The 26004-nt window shown below is 42.6% G+C and overlaps 1 protein-coding gene and 1 non-coding gene across 11 annotated transcripts in view; one reads left to right on the forward strand and one right to left on the reverse strand.

The window, feature by feature from the left end:
* Positions 1–26004, reverse strand: part of TNIK (TRAF2 and NCK interacting kinase) — a 405478-nt gene that overhangs the window by 99547 nt on the left and 279927 nt on the right. For all 10 annotated transcript variants that reach the window (XR_007135784.1, XR_007135793.1, XM_047786473.1 and 7 more), the window contains 4 exons: positions 15474–15528; positions 13380–13458; positions 5318–5493; positions 373–439 (listed from right to left, as the gene is read on the reverse strand). Coding sequence is in view for 8 of the 10 variants with exons in the window: in XM_047786473.1 (XP_047642429.1) it covers positions 373–439; positions 5318–5493; positions 13380–13458; positions 15474–15528 (377 nt within the window). In the remaining 2 variants the exon portion in view is untranslated. The remainder of the gene's footprint in view (positions 1–372; positions 440–5317; positions 5494–13379; positions 13459–15473; positions 15529–26004) is intronic.
* LOC125113995 (U6 spliceosomal RNA) lies at positions 16200–16303 on the forward strand. The gene has a single exon (XR_007131662.1). It is a non-coding gene; the product is annotated as a U6 spliceosomal RNA (small nuclear RNA).

The raw sequence follows: 26004 nt of genomic DNA on the forward strand, positions 1-26004 counted from the left end.
CAGAAGGTCTGAAGCAATGGACTGAAGAACTCAACATACCACTTAGGTCTCCAGAAAACTGCCATTTTAGGTAACTTTAGTCCTGTACTTACCCAAATAAATGCCTCCTACCCATTTTACACACTTACATATGTGAGGAAACAAGGAAATAAATCTTAGAGGACAAGATAAAGAATATGCTGATTTCCATGTTCTTGTATGAGTGTGCCCAGGGAAAATTTTCCTACACTAATGAATATGTTTGTGAGCAATAAATTAAGGAAGACCACTCTGTTAGAGTTTTAAAAATGAACCCATTTACCAAGAGGAGGTGAACTGCACACAATCCCGATTCCAAACATGGGAAGGAGCGGAGGGCTTCTGCTTGCCTACCTGGGCTCTCCAGAGTCATTCTCCTCCTCTTCCTCCTCGCTCCCGCTGTACTCATACTCCGTCTCATCTGAGGAGAGACCCATGGACTGTCAGTGAGCAAAGAGACGCTACTGCTTAGGAAGCCCAGCCCTCATGTCAGGTCCTTGGTGCTGCCCCAAGACAGGCTCCAGACCTCCTGACCTGTGACCCAGCAGTTCCCAAAAGCTGGATTCAAGCAAGTGGCATGAGCCTCCAAGGTGACTCTATAGAGACTTCTCCCTAATGCCCAATGTACACATGAAAGTGAGACCAGGAGCTGAAAAATAACTCTTCAGTTTGTGTTAATTTCCATTATAGGGACACCTAATCCAATTTTTAATGGGCTTTCTGGTAACTTATTGACAGCAGCAATCTTTTTGGGGAGGGGGAGGAGGGGCTGTGCCCATAGCATGTGGAAGTTCCCAGGTCTGAAATCAGGGGTTGAACCAGAGCCACAGCAGTGACCACACCAGATCCTTAACCCCTAGGCCACCATCAAACTTCTTAAAGTCATTTCTTAAGTAGTTATTTTATTATGACTCCTGTGGACTCAAAAGTTGCCTTTAGATAGCTTAATACCAGAAAGAAACTTTTGACAACATGTGCTATTAAAAATAGGGAGTTACATGCATTTTGATGGACTTACCGGGGAGATTCATTTAATTCACTAATATAATAATAATGTTAACTAAGCAAGTTAACGTGCAATAATGATTAAGATTGATTCCATGCTTTGGAGAAGATTAGCACCTAACAGGCAAGATGGACAAGCAAATCATCAGAATCTCCATGATTATGGAGAAGAAAGAGAACTCATCCTTCTTGGATATTTCCCAGGCTGGTACTGTGCTGGGTACTTTACATATGCTTTTTCATGGATTTCCCAAAGCAATCCTTTAACATAATATCCCTTTGCAAGCAAAGATACTGAGAGTACAAACAGTTAAGTAATATGACCCATGTCATCTCAATAAATCTGAGATTTGGATTTAGAATTCAGTCCAGAATTTTTCCAACTTTATAATTAGTGTTCTTCCCAACACACTATATACTAAATACAAGTACTTAAAAGAGTAGTGAGATATCAGAGAAAGGAGCAGCTAAGGCCATGGGTCATAATGGGGGAGGGGAAGAGTGAAGTCTTTGAGGAGGAAAGGAGCTGGACCTTGGAAGGTCAGGAGCTCTTTTCCAGGCAGATGGTGACTGAAAGTGGTGGGGAAGGAACAATCCAAGCAACATAACCACCTGAGTAAGGCTGACAGTGTTATAATGCATGGAAGTTCAGGAAACACCCAGATGCCAGTGGCTAGATGTCTGGTGTGAGAGAGCAGATGGAGTGAGAAAGGCTAGCAGGTCTGATGTGGCCTGCTTATCTTCATATACATCATACTGAGGACTTTTCTGTGGGCAATGGGGAGCCTTTGGAAGAGCTTTTCATTTGAAGCAAGGGAGGTTGTCTTGGTGCTACCACTCCTGCATAACTTCAAGTTAGTAATTACAACTTTGAAGACAAATGCGCACCCCTAAAAAGGAAATGAAACTGCAATTTGGTTATGTTGCCACCAGGAGGTAGCAGTTACATGATGAGAACTGGTGAATTTGATCATGAATTTTTTTCCCTTCAGAGATCTTATTTTATTTCTTTTAATTAAAGTATAATTCATTTAAACACACTTTGCTTAACTGACTATTTAGCCACTAAAGGGATGATGAAAGGAAGTCAAAGCATGATGATGATTTTTTTTTTGTCTTTTTAGGGCTGCACCCCTGGCATATGGAGGTTCCCAGGCTAGGGGTTGAATTAGAGCTGTAGCTGCTGGCCAACTCCACAGCCACAACAATACCAGATCCAAGCCACGTCTGCAACCTACACCACAGCTCACGGCAACGCCAGAAACTTATCCCACTGAGTGAGGCCAGGGATCAAACCTGCATCCTCGTGGATGCTAGTCAGGTTCATTTACACTGAGCCAAGATGGAAACTCCCAAAGCATGATGATTTCAAGTGTATTTTAAAAAATCACATAAAAGTTAGTTTCGTCTATTTAGATATGTGTGAAGTTTAGAGGCTACTTATTTTTTAAAGTATAATTTCACCCAAAATGTAAGGAAACTTCATAAAGTATTTTAATATTCCACTTTGAAAATTTAATATTCCAAACTTTCCTGAAATGAATCAACAGAGAGTTCAAAGTAAAGTGCAGAAATTTTACCTATTAAAGGGAATTATAGCAAGGAAAATCACACAATTAATCTAATTATTTCTACTTTCTGGGGTAAAACTTTCATTGGTCAGGCTTCTCAACTGTAATACTTCACCAGAATCCAGCATGATTGCTTTTATATTACTGGCTTAAATTAACATTCATCAACATATCTTAAGGAAAAAAATAATATCAGGTTAAAAGAATCATAAAGCAGTACACATTAAAATTTTTTTGATTCTACCAAAAGCTGGTCTTAGAGCTATGAAGAGAGTGAAAAAGTATAAGAAGGAGCAAATTAAGACATTTAATCAAATGAAGCAACTGGAATGAAGTCTCACTTGAATAATACTTTTTCTTGGGGAGCGAACAAAAAGGAGGGCTAAGTCTAAACAGAATTAGTTTCCTTAAATCACCATGCAACTCTTGAATATACCTACTACTGAGAATCTTATTCTTCTATTCTGCAGAGAAGGAATACATTAAAAATGGTCTATTTTCATGGGATGATAAGTTCTGAGCTACATTCTGGAGTGTGCCCTAAATATGAAAACGACCCAGGGCTCAAGCTTTACCCATTCTTACATGTCAGAAGTAGAGGTCACAGGATCTCAGAAAGTAACCGTGAATAGTACTGAAAAATTATAGGTCAGTAAAGAATTGTCTAAATAAGAATAGCTTATATTTATTGAGTAAATGTATGTGCCAGACATTGTATTAAGCATTTTCCATGCATTTAATTTTTGTAACAATGCCAGACAATACTAATTATTATACCTCCAATTCCTGGTATAAAGATTATAAAGATGAGAAAGCTGGGATGAAGTTCACATAACCATTAAGGGGTAGAAGGAGAATTTGAACTCAGAATTTGAGTCTGAAAACAAGAGAATGAACACTTAACTAACTCTTGCTACCTTCAGAAAAATAAAATTTCTTTTTTTGAGAAGTTGACCTTTAATGGCTGCATGTCTGATACACTGCCCTAAACTATTCCTTTTAAAATTTTGACTTCTTGGAGTGGCCTAAGACCACTATTAATAAATAGCAGTTGAAAAACGAGTCCCGGCCCTGTCTGACCTTGACGCATCCATTTCTCTTCAAGCCCAGTTCCTCCAGCCTGGGCTGCCCTCCCAGCCCTTTGCTTCTGATTGACACCTCATCCCTCTCCACCCACTAATAACTGGCAATGGGCCTCCCTTTTGGCTTTGCCTCGTAACCTCCTGCTCCTCAGGGCAATCTGCTCACATGTTTTCCTAAGTCCCCGAGGCTGGCAGCAAAGGAGAAATTTGGAGCTTCACTGACGCTTCCTTTTCCCTTAGCCTCTGCTGATCTTACCTCTGCCCAGTCTTGACTCCTACACTGCTCACACTGCCCCACCCCTAGGACTCTGCTTATACCCTGCCACATCATCACAGATATTAACTGCAGAGGCAAAGAGAAAGGGAAAATCAAATAAAAGGAGGGTTGAATCTCTATTCAACCAACTAGGACACAGTCCCAGGACCCTGAGCTTGGACTCATTGGTCCTTTCCAATGATGTGGTGAGAAGGCACCGTGGGGAGGTCTTGTGGCTCAGAGGGTTAAGAACCCCACAGTCTCTCTGTGAGGATGTAGGTTTGATCCTTGGGCTTGCTCGGTAGATTAAGGATCTGGCATTGCTGTGAGCTATGGTGTAGGTTGCTGACACACATCAGATCTGCCGTTACTGCGGCTGTGGCGTAGGCCTCAGTTGTGACTCCGATTTGACCCCAGCCTTGGGAATTTACATGTGCCGCAGGTATGGCCATAAAAAGAAAAAAAGAAAGAAAGACAGAAAAGGCAGTGTGGTATAACAGCTACAGCCATAACAGAGTTTTTGAATCTGTAAAAGTGCATTTTCATTAAACAAGTGCATTAAGTAATCTTCCAGTTCAAAATGCGATGTTCCAAATAGCAAGCCTGGCAACCTCTTTTATATCACTGTGACTATAAGAAAAGTCATTTTGACTTCCAAATAACTAAATTAGAATGAGCCTCAGAACACAAAAACTTAAATGTTGAAGAGTGCCAGGACTGAAAAATGTCAACTAGATGGGTTCTTTTTTAAGGCTGCTTGTCTTCTGTAGATTTTTTTTTTGTCTTTGAAACATGAATATTCATTCGAATTAAGAAAATCACTTGTCATACCAAACCACTTCATAGTATCACTCAACATGACTTTGTTCAGTGCCTGGAAAAGGGACTATTTCTCACAGTTCTATTCTTTACTGACAGATTTCATTTCAGCAGCTTCCCTCCCCTGATGCCCACAGGCTGTGACCCCAGAGGCAGCCCTTCACCATAAAGAAAAATGCAGTCCTACAGAGTTCCAGTAGTGGCATAGTGGAAACGAATCTGACTAGGAACCATGAGGTTGCGGGTTGGATCCCTGACCTTGCTCAGCTGGTTAAGGATCTGGTGTTGCCATGGGCTGGGGTGTAGGTCGCAGATGCGGCTCGGATCCTGCGTTGCTGTGGCTCTGGTGTAGGCCGGTAGCTACAGCTCCGATTAGACCCCTAGCCTGGGAACCTCTATATGCCTTAGGTGCGGCCCTAAAAGGACAAAAGACAAAAAAAAAAAAAGAATACTTAAAGAATAATGCAAGCCTCTTGGAAATTCTGCAGTCGCCTCCCAATACACCAAGGGCCTGAGACTCATTCTGTCTTTTGTTTCCCTTGCTGAAATACAGGTGTGCATCTCACCTTTCTCTCCCCGCTTCTTCTTTGTTCTATCAATATGGTCCTTGAGCTGGATGCGGACCTGTCGTTCATTAGGTTGATCGCGGATAAACGGATGCTTCATCAGTTGTTCTGTTGCGGGTCTCTGGCTGTGATTCTTTACCAAGCAGCTCTCAATAAAGGACTGGAATTTTTTTGACCTGCCAAACAGAAGAGATGAACCCATATGTAAAAAGACAATCCGTAGAAAAGCAAGCTTATATTTTCTGAAATGCTAGAATGAAAAAAAAAAAAGGTCCAATCAGCTATGTAGGGGTCAACCAATCACAAAGTAGGTCTAGCTTTTCATTAGACATTAGGAGTTCAAAGGCACCATCACCATCATAGCTCAGGCAGTGCATGGCAGTTACACTGTGAAAGCGTTTTTTCCGCAGTTTATACAGAATATCACATGGAAGACCAACAGGCATCAGAGAAGAGAAAGACCCTGATGAGAACCACTGCTTGGAAGGTCTGTTGGACTGAAGGAACCAGAGCTAGATCTTCAAGAACTAGGAGAAAATCATTCTTGGGAAAGGATAGTTCAGGGAGGTAGGCAATCAGTGAAAACCTAATAGTGTACTATATGTCAGGGGACACTGAGGTGAGTTGTCTAAATGAGGAAGATAATGCAAGCTGGGAAAAGTAAAACCAGGGTGGAAGAGGTAAGGGGGGAGTACACTTTGTAGAAATGAGCAAGATTCTTATACGGCATGTTTCTTCATTGGTGATTTCAGTCACTTTGGAACTCTGCTTTCCAAGAATAAAAATAGGATGTGTGTGCATGTCTGCTATTAATCCACCGACTGGAAAAACTAACTTTAAGGGGCTAAGTTCATAAGCAAATTTATCTCCTTCTAGAAAGGCATCGTTTCCTCAGGAATAAACCCTGTCCCAGAGATTCCTCAGGGCTTGGGAAAGCTGGCGAGTGACACCAGCATTTAGGGTGAAGTTCACAACGTGGTAGAAGTTAATGGTGGACTTCAGCTATGATTCAGGAGTTGGGCATGCATGTTCTTGCTGGAAGTTCCTAGAAATTGTTCAGCATCATAAATAATTAAGCTCATGACTCTATAGCATGCCTTTCCCAGGTGTTCCACTGGCAGCACTGCACGTTGTCCTCAGAGTCCATGGGGGAACCCTAGTCACTCTTCTCAGTGTCCCAGCCCTGCTCAGGAATGCAACCATTTTGTACTCTCTGTTGCCCCCCTGTGGAGAATTCGGGAGTTACAGGAGAAGATCCACAGCCAGCTTTCCCACGCTTCCCAGCAGGCGAGATACACAGTTTTCAGGCTGGAAAAGTGTCCTCACCACATGGAACACAGTGGCAGGCATGTTCTTCAGGATTCAGATGTGAGAGGGCACTGGTATACGCACTGCTCTCCGTGATTGCCCGAGTCAAAAAACACATTGCACTCTGTGTTTTTCAAAGTAGTACTAAATTATTGGTCTTTTTTTCCACCTTAAATTTCTAGGCAATGTTCAAACTTTTAAATCATTTTACATAGAAATAAAAGTCACCTGCCATACTTGGGGTCAGTGGGGGATGTATCAGGATTGGCAACACTGTGAACTAGAAATGGTACCTCCCTCTAGGTCCTTCAACCCACATCTCTGCTTCCCCTACACTGGAAATTCTCCCCAGAGCTGGGACATAATTGAGCCATCTTTGTATCACAAGCACACTGCATGCTTGACAAATGAATGCATGAATGATTATTGGCTGAGAGTTCTGGACAAGAGCTGTAATGTGGCTACATTCAAATACGTCCTTGTAAGGGACAGAAAGGAAGACTTGGAGAGATTTTTTCTCTTTCTAGGGCCGCACCCGTGGCATATGGAAGTTCCCAGGCTAGGGGTTGAATTGGAGCTACAGCTGCTGGCCTATAACACAGCTACAGCAACATCAGATCTGAACCGCTTTCTGCAACCTACACCACAGTTCACTGCAACGCCGGGTTCTTAACCCAGGGATTAAGTGGTGCCAGGAATCGAACCCAATTCCTCATGGACACTAGTTGGGTTCATTACTGCTGACCCACAAAGGTAACTCCCAAGAAGATATTATTTAATATGCCCTCTTTCTAGCCATCAGGTTACTCTGTAGAGGTGCTAATGTGATATCATCTAAGGAGGGACCTTGCAAAAAACAATAACAACAACAAAACCATAACAAAATAATGGAATAAACTGAAGTGAGTAAGGTTAACCTGCATAAAGAAATAGACAAACTCCACACGGTACTCTTCTAGGTGGAAAATCAGTACTAAAAAGATAAGCACAAAACCAAAGGAAGACAGAAAGCTATTAAATATTCACCAAGAATGCAAATGGAAGTTCTCTTTTTTCCTGCTTGCAACTAGAAGGAAGAGGGTGCTTTTTTATAAAGTGCTCAACTATTCATTAGGGGATGATAAATAAATCACACCCAATTTAAAAATGAGATTCAGACTTAATAGACTGTACATTCCAATCCCCAATACCCACACGTAACAAAAATCAGAGACTTCTCCAAAATGAAAGTGTTCAGGGAGTTTAACAGAACCAGCTATATAGCACAGAGCCCTTTTTCCAGGATCTCTCTTGGTGGGCAGGAACCTCAAGAGATATTTAAGAGAAAAATTTTATGGGTCAAGACTGCAGATCTACGAAGCTGGCAGTCTACTGCCCATCTTCTGGAAATGGTTCTGCTTGAAGAGAAAGTAATGCTTACTTAAAACAAATCTTCAAAGAAAGATTTCTTGTCTTCTATTTAAGTTAGTGTGTCCAAAGGATCGATATGCTTAATTACACATTTAATTAAAAGTAAAAACACTTCACCTTTGTTGAACATCACCTGACTCTTTGCTGAGAGGCCTAATGGGTTTAAAGTACATTTATATAACTTTATTGTTTCAATCTCGGCTGGTTCTATCTCTTTAGGAAAAAAAAAAAAAAACCAAAGATTAGTCATACTAATTTCCCAAGGGTTGGCATGAAGAGATAAATGTTAGTGAATGGTGCTTACAGTCTGAGGCACTGGCTCTTCTAATGCCAGTGTCACTGAGTACTTTATCCTCCCAGATTTTTCCTGTTTATATATTAAATTGTGTTGGAGGAATTAAAAAATGCCTCAGTGGTTATTACATTAATCATTATAACCAGCTGGGCTAAAAGTTTTTGGTAATAATCTTCAGACTCCCTAAATGCAGTCTCATCTTTAAAATCTGCTTTTGCCCAGAACTATGCTTTTTCTCTATTTCAGGCTCCCTCACTTACTAACTCAGTGATTTGGGGCAGATTACTTGATTTTTCTGTCCCATAATTTCCCCGGCTGCAAATGGAATATGGTTAGTACTTATCTCAAAAGACTGTGTGGTAATCAAATGAGTTAATTCATGCAAAATAATTAGAACTGTGCCCACTATATCATAAGTGTTGTATGTGTGTTTGCTATTATTATTATTACTATGATGACAATGTCCCCCAAACTTCTGACAATCTATAGACCTAAAGAACAGGAAGATCTGCCTTAAGGGCTATGAGTAGAAACTTGAAGGTGCTTTTCTCTACTTGTGTTGAACCAAATAATACAGAGTTCTTTAAGGGAGTTATTTACATGAATTAGGATTAGAAGCATTAGCGGGAAGGGACCATTTTCTCCAAGGAGACTGAAAAGAAAGGTTATTTCTAAAAGTTTGCATAGCAATTTTCATTTTGATTTTAATGAAGTCCAAAGTTACACTCCTACGAGTAAGTAAAGTCTCTCTGAAATACTTTCTGATATTTCCTTTCTATTATCATTATTTTCTTTAGTGCCCTCCACCTCGTTCCCTGCCCCCTCGAGAAAGAGCATTGCCATTTCTAAAACAAAACTGCTTGATAACCTAAGCAAGAATCAGAACCGGCAAGTCATAAACTTACAGAATGGTTGTAAGCTTTGGAGTAAAAGCAGAAGGCTAGGATTCCAGGCTGGGAGGAGCCTGGGACTCAGGATAAGCCACTTAACCTGAGCAGGCCTCCTGCCTGGAGCATCCGTGGTTTGGACCAGGGATCTTACCCCTTGTTCCAGTGATAAGCAGATATGAGTTTTCTAATGAGCTCGATGGAATGCTGCTTTGCCTGGGTGGAATCTTCGCGTTTAAAGGGCACGTGAAAAGGACAAGAGCGACCATCTTTCACAGGAACAAAGTCACCCCAGAGACCCCGGGAAGGAAGCTATGCCCCTGAGTGTCCCTGTGAGGGTGAGGGAGCCAGAGTGAGCAGGGTGGGAAGAGATGGGAAAGGAATTCTTTTGAAGGAGATGGTCACCCAGGCGGGTTGAATCCTACCCCTGGAGCAGGAGAGACTGGAGGACAACACAGGCATCCCCCTACACTGCTCAGTGGTGACCTGGAGACCCACGGGGAGAGCATCCTTCTCTGCTGATTCAACGGGGTGAGAACCCTCTTGGAGGCCTAACTGTCAAACGCCTAAGCCTGACTGGAGCCCTGATCATACGACTTCCTGGGGCAGAGGCCACTCCTCCCCCTGCTGCCGAGGAAGGACCAGGCTGACTCCTGCTCGCGGTGATGCTCTGCTCTCCTCCCACAACGAATGGGGGAAGGAGCACTGCTGCTGCCTCTCTGTCCCTAATGTGAAGGCTTGGGGAAAAGTGCTCACACTAAGGGACTCGTATAGCTCCTCTACCACTTTACCCTTGAATTTTTTTTCTGGCTTTTTTAAAAAAATTGAAGTATATTGTTGTATTAGTTTCAAATGTACAGCAAAGTGACTAACATATATATATGTATGTATCTATATATATATATATATACTTTTTATTATATTTATTCTTTGTATTTTCAGATTCTTTTCCATTATAGGTTATTACAAGATATTGAGTATAGGTCCCTATGCTATACAATAGGACCTTTTTTTTGTCTTTGTTGTTGTTGTTGTTGTTGTTGTTGCTATTTCTTGGGCCGCTCCTGCGGCCTATGGAGGTTCCCAGGCTAGGGGTCTAATCGGAGCTGTAGCCGCCAGCCTACGCCAGAGCCACAGCAACGCGGGATCCCAGCCGCGTCTGCAACCTACACCACAGCTCACGGCAACGCCGGATCGTTAACCCACTGAGCAAGGGCAGGGACCGAACCCACAACCTCATGGTTCCTAGTCGGATTCGTTAACCACTGCGCCACGACGGGAACTCCGAGGACCTTATTTTAACCTTGAGTTTTAAGAAGCCAAATGATGCGCCATAGGTTACAAACTTGGGAAACAAAGACTGTGCAGCCTTGTGCAAAGAGCATAACCTTCCTAAGCCTCAGATGCTCATCCGTGAAATAAGGACTCAGAGCATCTGTTGGGCAGGGTTGTGCTTAAAAAAAAAAAAAAAAAGGGTTATTATGGGATTATATGAAATCGTGTGTGAAACTTCTGAAAATTGTAAAGCACTACAGAATTTAAAGAAGATTTCATTCGATAAAAATATAGAAGAGTAAATATATAATTTACACATATCAAATATAATATAGTTGCTAAGTCTACAGCTACATGTGCCTTGTATGCCTCGTATGTGGTAAATTCAGTCAAGTTCCTCGGAAGTGACCCTCTGCTGAATGTTTTCAGGAAGGCTTCACTGCTGTCTCTGCACAATGGTGCCCCCTTTGGCATTTGTTGGAATATATACTGGGAACATCTGACAACTCATTCAGGTAAATAATAGGTGGACATAAAAGAACATTTTAGAGTTCTGTTTCTTCTTGGGGAAAGGCGGGAAAAAAAGGAAAAGCATAATAGAAATATTTTACTTTCTCTCAAACCCTAACCTATTTTAAATCTCTTTGGACCTGATCGTTCAAGACAAAGAACTCTGAAGTGCCTAAATATTCACTTAAAAACTGGAATTCTACTGCAGAGAAATGGGAGGCTCACCAAGTGTGCTGTGGCCAGGGGCTGCACAGCCATCTTTATAAAAAGGCTGGGTTCTGAATGAGAAAGGGTTTTTGCTCCTCCCACTTGCTCTTCAACAGCCAAGTCACTTTTTCTCCCCCTGCCTGGCGGTGTGGACTCTGGCTCCTTCTGAGATAGGGAAGGGCGAACAAGGAGGCTGGGTGAGATGAAGGTGGCCAGTCCTCCTCAATGGTCCTGGCCTGACCCCTCTCTCTGCAGCATCCTCAAAATTAGCTCTCACTGCTGAAGATCTGAGACAGACAAGTCAGCCTGTATTTCTCCCAAGTCTGTATTTCTCAAACAAGGTCAGAGCAGGGGCTGGTCACTCATTTTCCTGAGGGGCCAGATGGCCAAAAGGTAGTATGGACCAGAGATAAGAGGAAAACTGGACCAGTGTGGAGACCAACAGACTTCAACATCTGGGTTGGGGTGAGGAAGGACTAGCTCTCACCCTGAAAGGGAGTGGGAACCCCTCCATAGGGCAGAATTGCTGTACCTTTGTTGGAAAAAAAAAAAAAAAAGGCCAGAAATCTCCATGTGATGTTCAAGCACCAGATTTTTTAAATGTTGGCAATTAATACAAATAATTCTGAAATGTGGTGTGTGGCCACACTTTGCCAGGCAAATAGCACACATGTGGATGGTTGCTTTGTCCTCTGGGGAGGAGCTTGGAACACCTGTTCAGCAGCCGTGAAGAAGGAGGAGGGAGGGAGGGAACAGGGCAAATGAAGCCCGCTGGACACAGCACCCCCACCCCTGGAAAGTCTGAAGGATAAGCAGAAAGCTGGCAGAGGGCTTGCAAGTGCCACTGAAGCTGCCAACTCCTCCCTGGGAGTCTGTTCTAGGAAGAAGGGAGGAAGCAGGGCTTCTGGGCTCCTGTGGATCACATGTTGTGTGGTACCCAATGGAAGGCTGTTGCTGGGGAGAGAGTGACTGTCTCACACCATGGTGACCCTCCGGAGAGGGGAGGAGGGATGCTCTGTCTCCTGTTACCAATAGCAACTCGCTCTCTCCCTGCACAGCCACCGGCAGCTCACTCGGAGGCTGTCGTCTTTTCTGGTTGTTTCCTTTGCCTCTCTCTGTGCAGTACGCCTTCCTCTTGTTCTTCCAGGGTTGCTATGTCACTCCCAGTTGATGGCATTAATTAAGATTGCTCAAGAATAGTGGAGGGTGACCCTGGGAGTGGGCGCATGAGAATGAGGGGGCTTCAGACAGGGGCCCGATTGTGGAGCGGTATGAATAGGAGCAGAAGGGTGTTGTCCCTTCATGCTGAAACTACCTAGACTATGTCTCTAGAAAAGGCCAGAGACCATAAGTGGTCCAGGAATTGGCCCTAGGGCAAAGGGAATCAGGACTGAGGACATATCAGGAAGGATATACCATGGCCACAGGGGTCTGGGAAGGATCAATGAGTTTTTGTTACAGAATGTTAAGACACAAGGACCCTGATGTAAGTGCATAAAAAAGTCAAAAGTCCAACTTCCAGCCTAACCTGTAGAATTCAGTTTGCAAATTCTGGTTAATCGTACACTACCAACACAACTTTTACCACACCCTTACACCATACAAATATTCACTTAGTATTTTTCTTTAAATTAAGTCACCTTTTATGTGAATTAGTTTATTAAAGGGAACAATTCTATCACAGCCCCCAAATAAGAAGCCGGTATCACCTGCCCTACAAAGAAAGCCATAGTTAAAAACAAAGATGATAAATGTTCATGCACAAAGCAGTGAAATCGTCTCTCATAAGTGTGTAGGTGCACTTAGGGAATTATTGTCTTAAGGAACAGAGGAAAAGTTAGCCCATTAGATGAGATGCTCTGAGCTGCCAGGAAAGATATTACTCGGACTGATCAGTCAAAGTGTTTCCATGTTATTACTTGGGTCCCGCTGCTCATTTTAGCTAAAACCTCCTTACCTTGAAGGTGTGAAGAGAAGACTTAGTGTGTAAACAGTAGGTACTCAATATGTACTTTAAGATGTCAGGACAGCACGATGGGAAGTCACTCACCAAGTCTTAGTACATATCAGTCTAATCTTGTCGGCAGGACCTCAGGATTTGAGCGCATCCAAAAGCCAATCACAGAAAACCCTGCCCTCAGATCTGCAAGATGACGAAGACCAGACTCACCACTTCTTAGACTTCAGCCGAGGCGCGGGGTTCCGGGGGATGAGGAAGAGGGCTCTCATGGGGTGCATGTCACACAGAGCTGCAAGAGACCGAGACAAGGGCCAGCTTGGGTTAGGGGGCCAAACCCAGGCCCAGCCTGGCCTCACTGTGCAGCTGCTGCTGCCAGTGGCTCCCTGAGTCCAGGCAGGACCAGTGAGCAGAGCCAGGAGATCATAAAGCTTCCGTTTGGCGAGCATTTAAATGAGCTGATTACTGAGTCTCATAAAATCCGACACATTTCAACTAGAGATTGTTAACACCTCTACTTTCACTTTATTGTTAAGGAAAACAAGGTAAAGGTTCCATCCCCTTTGCTTTGCTATAAATAACCATCTAAGACACTAAGTAAACAACATCAAGATCACAACTGCAATGGAGCCATAAGTTATTTTTAATTAGCAAAATTGCAAGTCATAAAATAAAAGATATTGGATAACTCATGGTCTATTTCTCATACACTAAAGGCAGTGTTATCATTTGGGTTTTTGGACTATAAAACACTAGTCTAGAAGGACTTTCTCTCTGTATTTCCAAACACCTTGAATGGCTTATTCAGGCTTTTCATGATGGGTTTTTTGGCTTTGTTTCATTCAATGGTTTCAAGAAGACCAGAGGATTAAGGCAGAGGGAGTCTGGCACAAGACATAGAAAAATATCTCAACTTGTAAAGATGACATTATCATTTATAGTGAAAACACCCCTACATTCTTATTTTAATCAAAATCTTTCACTAGCTTACTTTGCAAACATCTGGGAGGATCTTTTCCTTTGCACCTAGACTAAAGCTATATGCTCCCTAAAGCTAAAGGGTTCAATGGATAGAAGTTTATTTTTAGCCCTCTCTACTATCCATTAAAAATGATAATATGGCTAAGATTGCCATATATTCTGATTCATAAAAGCCTACTATTAGCATTGTGCATGAGGGGAATTTTCTCAACAAACATTCCAAACCAAGCATGCTACAGATGGATTCTATCAACTCTGGAGTGAGAAATAAAAAGAGTCTGATTAACTTGAGGATAAAAAGTGCTATAAGTGTATATGAGCACAGGGACATGCCAGGCAAATAAGGGGCCTGTTTTGGTCTGGGTCCTCTGAAAAGCAGACACCCGGGTGGTATTTGACATGAGAGGATACCATGGGGGTTGACAAGGGGGCATTCCTGCTTGAAAGGAAATAGAGAGGAAGCCTGAGGAAGGGCTGGGAGAGGGGTCAGATTGCTATGCAAGTCTACAGGAAGTAAAGGAAAGAGATAGAAAAAGTAGGTGGAAGTGTGCTCCACTGTGCTGCAGTCCAAGGAAATTCAATGAGTGAGGCCAAGGAGCTGTCTTCCAGGAAAGGCGTTAACAGTCTTTGGGTCACTGGGAGAAGGGGCCCTTGGGAGCTGCAGCCTCCTTGACTTCCTGGCAGCCACCCCTTGTCAGTTGCACTGTCTGGTTAGTTGTACTCCTGCACCCCTGGCCCCTGGTCAGGAGTCTCTGAGGCGCAGGCTCATGGCCACCCTGGAGGCTGGTGGAGGCGCTCTGCAGCGCCAGTATTCCAGAACTGAAGGAATCGGAGAGGTTTTCCTGGTAGCCAGAGCTGGCCACTCTGCCTCAAAAAAGCAAGGAAATCTAAAAAGCTAAACATCGGTATTCTAACTGGAGCGAGAGCAATCGAGTACAAATATTCTCATGACCCATGCACTGAAAATCGGCTTTGAATTTTCATTATGTTGAAGTTTAGCATCTCTGTGGTTTGGTCCCAGTTTGATGTTGGGCATCGAGGTGTTCAGGAATAAACTAGACACTGGATCTATAAAACAAACAAGACTCCTCAACACTTGCTTTCCTTTTCTTTCTTGTTTCCCCTCATAAATACAAGATCTTCACACCACTCTGAAACGAAGGGATTCCTGGCTGATTTAAGATGACTCTGCTTTCTAAATATGCCAGCTTGAGTCCATGTGGGGCTTGGTGCAGCAGAAGTGAAGCGACTGCAGCTCCTGGCAAGGAAGCGTCAGGACCTGCAGAGCAGACCAGCAACAGATTTCACCCAGAGGAAGTTACTTACGGGGAGCACCTTCTGCCATCTCAATAGCGGTGATTCCCAGAGACCACAAGTCACTCTGAAAAAGAAGAAAGGTACAGACACATGCATAAAGGCAGTCAACAAAGGATAACCTGGCTAAACCTGGTAATGGCTTCAGAACCGCCCGTGGGGAAGCTCTCCAGCCATCTCCTTACAAGCTGATTTTGCCCACTGAGCTTAAAAGCAGGAACAGTCTCATTCACTTTTCATTAATAATACCTTTCACAGGTCCTGACATGCAGTGCGTTTTCAATAAATCTATGAAAAGTGAATAGAAGTTTTAAACATTAATTTATCACTGAAATTTATCTATTGATTGAACCATAAGAAACTGCTGCTCGATCGAGGTATAACTGTCATATAATTAACTTCACATATTCAGAGTGTACCGTTTGAAAGGCTGTGGCATGTGTAGACATCTGTGAAACCATCACCACAGTCAAGAAAGTAACACATAATCACTCCAAAAGGTCTCACCTGCCCCTTTGTCATCTCCATCTGTCACTACGGATTAATTTGCATCTTCTAAAGTTGTGTATAAAATAAAATCTTCTGGTTTCTTTCACTTAGCATAATGTATTTAAGCTTGATCCACATTGCAGCATGAATCAGTACATCGTATGGATAGACTACAATTTGTCCATGCACTTGTTGATGGACATTTGGGTTGTTTCCAGTCAACATCATTAAAAATAAAGCTGCTACCCTGCTCTTTTTGGCAGTACATATACTAAAATTGGAAAGACACAGGGAAGATTGGCATGGCCCCTGCGCAAGGATGACATGCAAATTCATAAGCATTCCATGTTTTAATGGAGGATAATGTGAGAAAAAGGATGTATTTATCTATGTGTGTGCGTGTGTGTGTAACTGGGTCACTTTGCTCTATAGTCGAAAACTGACAGAACACTGTAAACCAACTATAATGGAAAAACTAAAAATCACTAAAAAATGAAATGAAAAAATAAATAAAAGAATAAAAATAAAAATAAAAAATAAAAATAAAAATAAAGCTTCATGTACTCATGTACAAGTCTTTGTAAGGATATACACTTTTATTTCTTCTAAATAAGTACCTAGAAGTGAAATGGCTGAGTCATATAGTAGATGCATATTTATAGTCAATTTTTTTAACCTACAGAAACCATGATTTCGTACCATTAAACTAAATGAGATGAGGACAGGGAAGCTCTCGGATGGTGGTGCTCACTGCTATATCTCAGTGCTTAGAGCAGATGATATATTTATTGAAAGAGTGAACAATACATTTTATCTTGTAAGTACACGAACATGTAAAATAGAAACCCTATACCCTACAGTCTTTCTTCGTCTCAGACTGACTTTTGTGCTCTTATCAGAGATTTCTAGGCTAAAACCTCCACCTCTACATGTGCAATCTCCAATCTCCATCTAACAACATGCTTCTCCCCCACTCTGCGTCTGTGGCTTAGCAGTTTCTAAACACTGCATAGAAGGGAAACAAGTCAAGAGATGGGAAAACCAGGTTAGGAAACCCCAAGATGACTGGTAAGAAACCATGTACAATTTGGTCCAATGGCCCACAATCCTGATAAAGACTCTCACCCTCCTTTCACTTTAAATATATCTTGCATTTTGTACAAAATTCTGAAGTCTCCCCTGGAACCTCACTCATATTTCAGAGATTCAAGCTAAGTTTCCTTGCAGTTCCCATCAAACACAGGTCAAGGTCACACAGAAAGGAGATGGAACTGGAAGCAAGCTATGAAATCTACCCTAAGCCATTCCCTAGGATTAAACTCAATATCCTGTGAGTGACACCCAGGCCTGTTCAGTATTTGGACCAAGGTCCATACAACTCAGAGGGGAATTTCAAGGGGATCTAGATTCTTGCCCAAAGTACAACCTACCTTAGAGCAGGTGGCCGGGGAACACACTAACCTCCACTAGGACCCAGGGGGGATTCTTTAATTCACGAGCCCCTTGGCCTGTCCACATGAAAGTTGTAAGTTCAGTCGGGGATAATAATGCATGTGCACAAAAACATAGTCCACAAGATTTCAAGTAATTCTCTGCATAGAATACAACTCAAGAAGGCAATTATCATCCTTTCTCTTTGTTCCATTTCAAGATGTATTCAAAGTTGTCACTGAACACACACACACACACACACACACACACACACACACACACACACGGTTGGTACAGTCCAGCAAGTGGCTGAGTTTTCCTGGCCTTGCTTACTGAGGTTCCTTCTGGAGCTAATGGGGAAAGCCCATTGCACCATCAAGGTTGCCTCAGGAGCAGCAACTGGTAAAGATGAAAACACAGCTCTGCGGTACCTGCAATGCTATGGTTGATTGACACAGACCATCATTTGGGAACATGATGAAAGCTCTGAGTCACTCGCTGTGCTTGAGACATTCAACAGGAAACACAGCAAGTGCAGTCTGAAAATGGTGAGTGTGCTGTTTTGATAAGACTCCAGGCCTTGGAAATTCTCCCAGCCCCTTCCCAATATCTCTAGGAATCAAGTGATTCTGCTGTGTGAACTGAGGTGGCCAGGCTCTAAGCCCCTTCCTGTGCAGCAGGCTCCAAGTTAAACAGCCTACAAGTCTAGGAAGCTGGAGCTGGTTTGAGAGCCAATGCAGCTGAAAGGAAATGATGGAGCTGGTCTGAGAAGGCTCCAGGCCAATCCTCAGATGGGGAAAGAAAATGCTCAGAAATTCAGGCCAACTCCTGCGTTTGGGTCTGTGCCCCAGGTCTCCCCTCTGCCTGCAGCACTGACCCCACTTACATGCTAGCATATTTCCTCTTCTCGATGAAGTCTGTGCTCAAATGCTGATTCTCAGTGAGGATGACGAAATCTCTCTCCCAGCACTGCACCTCCCCTCCCTTTCCCACTTTTTCTCCCCCAGAGAACTGATCACCTTCTAACAACTGTGTAATTTACTCATCACTCAATTATTATGGTTTTTGTTCATTGTGTCCCCTGCCCCCAACACACACACACACATACACACACAATTTCCTTGTCCTCTACTTTTAGGTGAGACTGGCTTTGTCTGCCCAGTTTAGTCTTCTGTGATTTCCAAGGGCAGGGAGCTTGGTTTTGTTCACTGGTACGCAGTATCAGAAGTTGCCTGGCATACCAGGCACTTAATATTTGATGAATGAATGAACAAATGAAAAATACACAAGAGAAAGGAGCAAAACCTAAGTGTTTTAAGGCCATTAGACTGTCTGTGGATCACTTAGTCCAAACTTTTATTTCACAGATGAGAGAAAAACGACTTCCCAAGATCACAGAGCAACTCAGCCCCAGATTGTACTCAGGGCCAGGTCTCCTGCTTTCCAGGCTAATTCTTTTACAACTGTCATCACAATGTAAAGACCTGAGAATTCACTTAAATACAAAACCCAAAAAACTGGGAGTTCCCACTGTGGCTCAGCAGTAAAGAACCCAACTAATATCCATGAGGACTCCGGTTTGATCCCTAGCCTCGATTAGTGGGTTAAGGATCCAGCATTGCTGTGGCTGTGGTGTAGGCCAGCAGCTACAGCTCTGATTCGACCCCTAGCCAGGAAACCTCCAAATGCCATAAGTGTGGCCCTAAAAAGCAAAGAAATGAAAAAGGGGCCCACAAAGTAATTGCTTCAGACTCCTACTTTGTTTACAGCTGACTTTAGGTGCCGGTGACTCAAAGGAAAGTGCCAAGATGCAGTGAAGCACACTGCAAACCAGGGTTCCACTTCCTAGAGGGATCGTAAGTAGTCTTTTAAGTTACATAGACCTGGATTCAAAGCCGGGTTCCTAATTTTACTGCCTCCAGAAGACTGCTCAGAGTTAGCTTTCACACAACAGAGGCAACTGTGACGGTATGTACACAGGTACACTGCCTAGCTCAAAATCTGGCACATGGTAAGCTCAAGAATATTAATAATTTCCTTGTCCTTTTCTGTTAGGTGAGACTGGCTTTGCCTGCTCAGTTTAGTCTTCTATGATTTCCCTCTATTCGGCTGTGGCAAGTACTGTTTGTTGGCTAACCCAACAGGCATTTCAATTCCCATTTCCCTTGCTGCATTTCAGAGAACAGGAAAGTTAAACTTGTGTATCTAGATTTTCCTGCAGCTAAGGATGGCAATTAAAGATGTGACCTATTTCTGGCCAACAAGACCCAGGCAAACATCTTTTGGGAGTTTCTAGGAAAACTTTAGCTTTTCTTGAAATGTGACAAACACAGCCTGTGTCTTGACAACTCTCCTCTACTTTGTGCCTTGAATAAAAACATGTTACCTGGAGCTATAGCATCCTTCTTGCAACCATGAGACAATAAGTCAACGTATTAATGACAGGGCAGAAAGGAAAGCACCTGGGTTCTGAGGACATCGACGAGTCACCACACAAACCCCCGAATGCCTGCCTCCAGGCTTTGGTGACATAGGAAATGTAAGTACAGCTAAACGCATTTCCTAGTGATAATATGTATACAGCGATAATTCGCAAAGCATATTTTGACAGTAGGGAAAAGGAGAGGTCCCACTTGTGAGGTGGTGCTGGATTTATCCCACAAAAAGCAGGAAGGGTTAGTGAAGGGAGATGTTTCCTTTATTCAGTACCCATCCTCTCAGATCCTCCTTTAGGGTGCTTCCTTCAAGCCTCCCAAATAATGCTTTCAAACCAAAGGTCACAGAATCCCAACACCTGCGCCTCCTTTGTCACGTGACCAGCCAGAAATGACTTCTTCGTAAAGCTTTCGCTTGATATTATCATTAGGATTTTTTTTTTCCTGGGATTCCAGAAAATTTTCCAAAAGGAACATTTATATTCCTGGCCATATATACCCAGAGCTGCTTGCAAGCTAATGCTTAACTGCCCATGCCAGAAAGCAATAAACGTCCTTGACGGGCCTTGTTTAAGCCTTTGGATACATTAGCAACTCCCAGAGACACTTCAGAACTTAAATACGGGAGAAAATGTTCCAATTACAACTGGCAAGACAGATCACAGGGGATGAGAGAGGGAAGAGGGAGGAACAAGATGAGGAGAGAGTCGGGAGAGATAAGTTTCCTTCGTGGCCGTGGTGTGACTCATTTTGGCAGGAGGTGGGTAATACATTATTCGAGTGGTGCTGTGCAGCCTGGCCTGTGGCATGATTAATAGCCCAGCCCTGTGTGCACTGCAAACAGAACAGAGACAAATTCTAGTGCCTCTGAGAAGGCAGAGGCAAGCACACAACTTCTGGCTGGTGTTGGGGGGCTGGGTACAGCTGGCACAAAGGCACAACGAGACAACATTCCTTACGGGGCTGGGTTGCCCAACAAGTGAAGAAAAGAACACTTTTAGGTTGGCTGAACCAGCCACACAAGGAAAGAGAGGCAAGGTGGCCCAGAAGAGCCCCAGAGCCAGAGAGAACACGAGAGGCAGAAAAGGCAGGCCCTTCAACTCCTCTGACCCCATTTCCTCACCTGTAACACAAAGAGAACCTATGTCGCAGGGTTAATAAGAAAATTCAATAAGGTAATGTGTGCAAAGTGCATAACACTATGCTGTGTCCATAGTCCGTAGTCCGTAGTGGGTATTTAACAAGTGCTGGTGCAGATAGATCCTGGGTCCAATGATCATTGACTGGCAGTTCAAGCCTCAAATCTGAGCCAGTGAGCTCTGGTATTCAAAGAAGTTGCTGGGGTGACACGGGAGTACACAGGAAGCTCAGGGGAAGCCAGCAGGGAAGGGCACGTCCTCCTCCCCAAGGCTGGCAGCCCACCCCCACTGGCAGAGCAGAGTAGGAAGCCAGAAGGATAGGCAGAAATGGGGTTAGCTGAGTCCTAGCCCAATCATCCCATCACAGAGGGTAGTAAGGTGGTCAAGAGTGGACAGACAACAGCTTCACTACAGGTACAACTGGCACAGTAGATTCTACCAAGTTTCGCCAAGACCAAGACACCAGTCTATTTCACCAAGACTGGAAATTGGCCTTTCGTCACTTATTTATTATCCTCTTTTTGGAAAAGTTCCAGCTGGGACAAGGAAGTTAAATTTACTGTATGTGCTCTAAGGGCAGCCCCTTAATCTAGGGGTGCAATTTATAAAGAAGTAGATCCTGGTTCAACAGGAGCCGAAAAGTGAGATGTATAATACAAACAGGAGTTCAAATTCTATGATACTGATGGGTTTTTTTAGGTCCAAATGGCTCCAAATGGCAGTGCCTTCATATGACCTATAAAAACAAATATTAACTATCATATATTGAGGACTTACCAAGGGTTAGGCACTGAATTCATTCCGTTATTTATGTTACCACACTTATTCTGACATAGCCTTGTCATATACAATTTGTTAGTCCCACAGAGGCTTAGAAAGGTTGAGTAACTTCCCTGAAGCAATACAGTACAAGGGGGCGAGGTATACATTTTACACCAGTCCTATCCAACTTCAAAAGCCTGACTCTCATCCAGTACTTCACATACTTATATACTACTTTCTATAGAAACAGAAGCAGGGTGGAGAGCTCAGGGTCACTGAGAATGCTGGAAGAATGGCTTCTTCTCTGCGCCTGGGGATCAGCCTGGAGCCCCATGGAGGTGGTACTGCTATGTCTGACTAAGGAATCCTGTACAAATAGGTGTGAACATGGAGCGTGTTTAACAGAAATGTGTTTCTACAGATAATAGCAGTGTAGACGCGTGCATCATTCTTCTTACTGCACGGGGACTGGAGCTTCATTGGAACCTCAGTAGACAGAGGCCAGGCCTCATTTGAGAGGTTATTTCTTTCTGCCATCTGAAAAGCATCCTCCCACGTGACACTCACATGACTGCTTGCACCTCAGTGACCCTACACCAGACTAGTCAGGTTGCTCTCTTCATCTTCAGCCAAGCCTCTTACCTAGAGGAGCTCTTTTCAACCTCCCTGAATAAAGCCAATTATCTGTAACCCAAGAGAATGAGTACTTGCTTTGCAGCCAGAGCACAATATTCACCCAAACCCTGCAGGAGACACCAATGCCTGCAAATGATCCTCAGCACCTGGGTGCAAAGTCTCATAAACAGAGTTTAGGTGAACAATAGACAACATTAACACAGATAGGGCCAGAGGATAGGGGGTCGGCTAGAGGGGCTGTGTGATTTCACTGTATTTCTCTTGCTTTACTAAATTCCCAACATGACCAATTGATGTTTTAAAAAACTAGGACAGGACAGAAAGATATACAAATAAAGTTTTAAGTTCTCTCTCCACTTGCCATGGGGTAGGGGAGAATAAGACTCTAATATGTGTACTCTAAGTTGCTTTGTGTACCTAATAACACTGTATCTTGGGATCTGCCCAACTTCAACAGATGCTACGTAGCCATTGCATAAATGGTTGTGTAGTATTTCAGGGGACAGATGTGCCAGTCTTTATTCAACCAACTCCCTATGAATGTGCTTTTGGCCACAGAGAACTTTCTTCTCTGAGTAGTTCTGTTAAAGCGATAAATATATAGGACTATAAAATACTTGGCAAATCCCATCCAACGGAAATGAAATTCAAGTTTAAAAAATAACAATTTAAACAGTTTAGGAATTTTGAACAGCTTTATTAATTTCGGGTCTTCTGAATGCTTATTATTAAATGAGAAAGCTTTCATTATTGCCCCACATACTTATCAGGAAAATGAAACCTTTCCTTTCACTTGAAGTGTTTTGACAGATTTTCTGAAAACAAGAAAGGCAGGGCCTCTAGGGGAAAGTGAACACACCAGGCAAATGAGATTCTGGCACTCCTCTTTAGGATAGGGGTTATTTTCAGTCACTTACTGTACCCGGTAGATATCAAACAAAACCAGGGTGTAATCAAAAGCATGACCTCTTCAGACCTCCTTCCTACAGAAGCCCTCATTTTATTGAATGATTCCAATATACAAAAACAAAAACAAAAACAAACAAAAAAAAAAAAGAGAGAATTTGTGGCGGTTTCTGAAGACATTTTAGATAAATAAAATTATAAGTACTAAGTAAGAAATAATCAAATAATAAAACCAAACTATACTCTTTTGCATTTTGTCTTTATTTTAAAGAAAGGGCTTGAAAGCCCAGTGGCCTTCAAGTCATCTTTTATTCTACATGTGCCCTCTGGGAGAAAGCATCTACAGCACGTGAAGGCCCAAAGTGCTGCCATCAGTTTTCTGGGGCTGGGATAACAGCTGGGTCAAAGGGACAACCAAACACACAGAACCAAACCACTGATCTTTGACGGGGTCACAAATGAACTTTGCAGTTGAAAACAGCACATACAGATAGAGCTTGGCTGATTCCTGATGCCTAGTGGCTATTTAATACAAACGTGCTGAGGTAACAAATGAATGGTTTTGAAAGTCAATGTACTGTTAAGTTGTCTCCTAGGGACAGATCACAGGATAGATCACATCCCTAAGAATAGTGAACAGAAAAAAGGATAACATATGATGTCAAGAAAGATTATTTAATGAATAGCTGCTTCTCTGATCCACAGTAAAACTGCAAAGCTGTTGAAATAAATCTTCAAAAAATCTCCAAACTCTCCCTCCTGCTTGGTCTTCCTAATCCACCTTTTTGTCATGCTCCTTCTTTACCCTGTGACGAGTGACCAGGGAAGTTCATATCCTCGCCGTGACTTCTTCCTCCTCTTATACAACCTACATTCACAACAAGTTGAACAAAGTCACGCCAAGGTCTGAAATGACTGAGGCAGTTGAATCTATTCTCTCATCAGGATTCTTTATTTTTCACTAAGAGTCGCAGAAGTTAATTTTCAATTTATTAATGTCTCAGGATACTTTCACAGTCACACAGGGACCTTCCAGGACCTCCGGGGTCACCCTGTGCAGCATGATGTCCCCTGGGATTATTCATACACCAAGCTTGGTTCACACCCAGAGTTATTCATTAGGCTCAAGAATTTTTCACTGATCCCAAACTATATTCCTTGGCCATAATCTGAAGAAAGAGACTCAAGACATCAGTTTAATTCCAAGCTTTGGCTTGCCCAGAAGGAAGTCCTCTTCCAGTTACTCCACTAAAAACAACTCAATCACAGGGATATATTTTATGCCACAGAACATAAGTCCCATATATACAATAGTCAGCCAAAATACTTAAAAGGTGAATCTAAGGTTAAAAGTTTGAGGAGTTCTCGTGGCTCAGTGGAAACGAATCAGACTAGTCTCCATGAGGACACAGGTTCAATCCCTAGCCTCGCTCAGTGGGTTAAGGATCCGACATTGCCATGAGCTGTGCTGTAGGTCACAGACATGGCTCGGATCCTTCATTGCTGTGGCTGTAGTATAGGCCAGCAACCTACAGATCTGATTTAACCCCTACCCTAGGAACTCCATATGCTTTGGGTATGGTCCTAAAAAGACAAAAAACCAAACCAAATCAAACCAAACAAAAAACCCCCAAAACCCAACGTTTGAAACACTCTGATTCCCCATGTTATGTTATAAAGTAATCTAACATATCCATGGCCTAGATTTAGACTACTTAGCCTTTGTTGAGTATAACTATAGTTTTAAGAATTGCTTAAAGCCAATTATGATACACATATCTGGTCTGGGACATATATTTTGTAGTGGCTCCTCTGAAGGGGTTTTCAAATTAAATTATTTAAATGTGCTTATCATTAGCAGTTTAAATAAATGACATTTATTTTGGCAAGAGATTAATTTTTAACTTGGCAGCTGTTTTCAGCCAGATTGTTGTCAGGTTATTACAGTGACTAACTTTGAAAGAAGGAGGAAATTTACAGGAGATTATTTTGTTTTTAGACCTTCAAGCTTGCATTTCTCCAAAGAGGCAAATGATTTTGTCAATGCTCTGAGACACTGGGTGCCAAACATTGCAATGTTTGCATCTTTGTGACCTGATTTCAATAATAACCCCACATGTGGAGAACTAAAAATGTTCTTTAAAAGAGAAATTCTTCAAATATACTCTTCAGAGGCTGGTTTGTTGGTAAATTGGATATTTATATAGGAGTGTATCATAGAGGAACAGGGTAATATATTGGGAAGAGCTCTGAACACATAGTCAGAGGATGTGGGTGCAAGCCTCTGAGAAGATCACGAAGTGGATATGCGTGCAGAGAGGCCTTACGTCTCAGTTTCCACATCTGTAAGATGAGGGTATTTCAAGATAATCAGTAAAATTCTTTGGTGAAAAGTCCATGCAACTATGCTCTTTGAAAAGATAAAAGTGACAAGCCTTTAGCTAGACTTCCTAAGAATAAAAGAGAGGAGGCTCAAATAAAATCAGAAATGAAAGAGGAGAAGTTAAAACAAATACCATAAAAATACAAAGGATTATGAGATTACTACGGACAGCAATATGACAACAAACTGGACAACATAAAGAAATAGATTTTTAGAAGCATATAATATTGTAATACCAAGTTATAAAGAAAAGGAAAATCTGAATAGACCAATCACTAGTAAGGATATCGAAAAAACCTCCCCCCAAACGAAAGTTCAGGACCAAGAGGCTTCACTTATGAATTCTACCAAACATTCAAGGA

Source organism: Phacochoerus africanus, chromosome 1 (assembly GCF_016906955.1).
Source record: "Phacochoerus africanus isolate WHEZ1 chromosome 1, ROS_Pafr_v1, whole genome shotgun sequence".
NCBI lineage: Eukaryota > Metazoa > Chordata > Mammalia > Artiodactyla > Suidae > Phacochoerus > Phacochoerus africanus.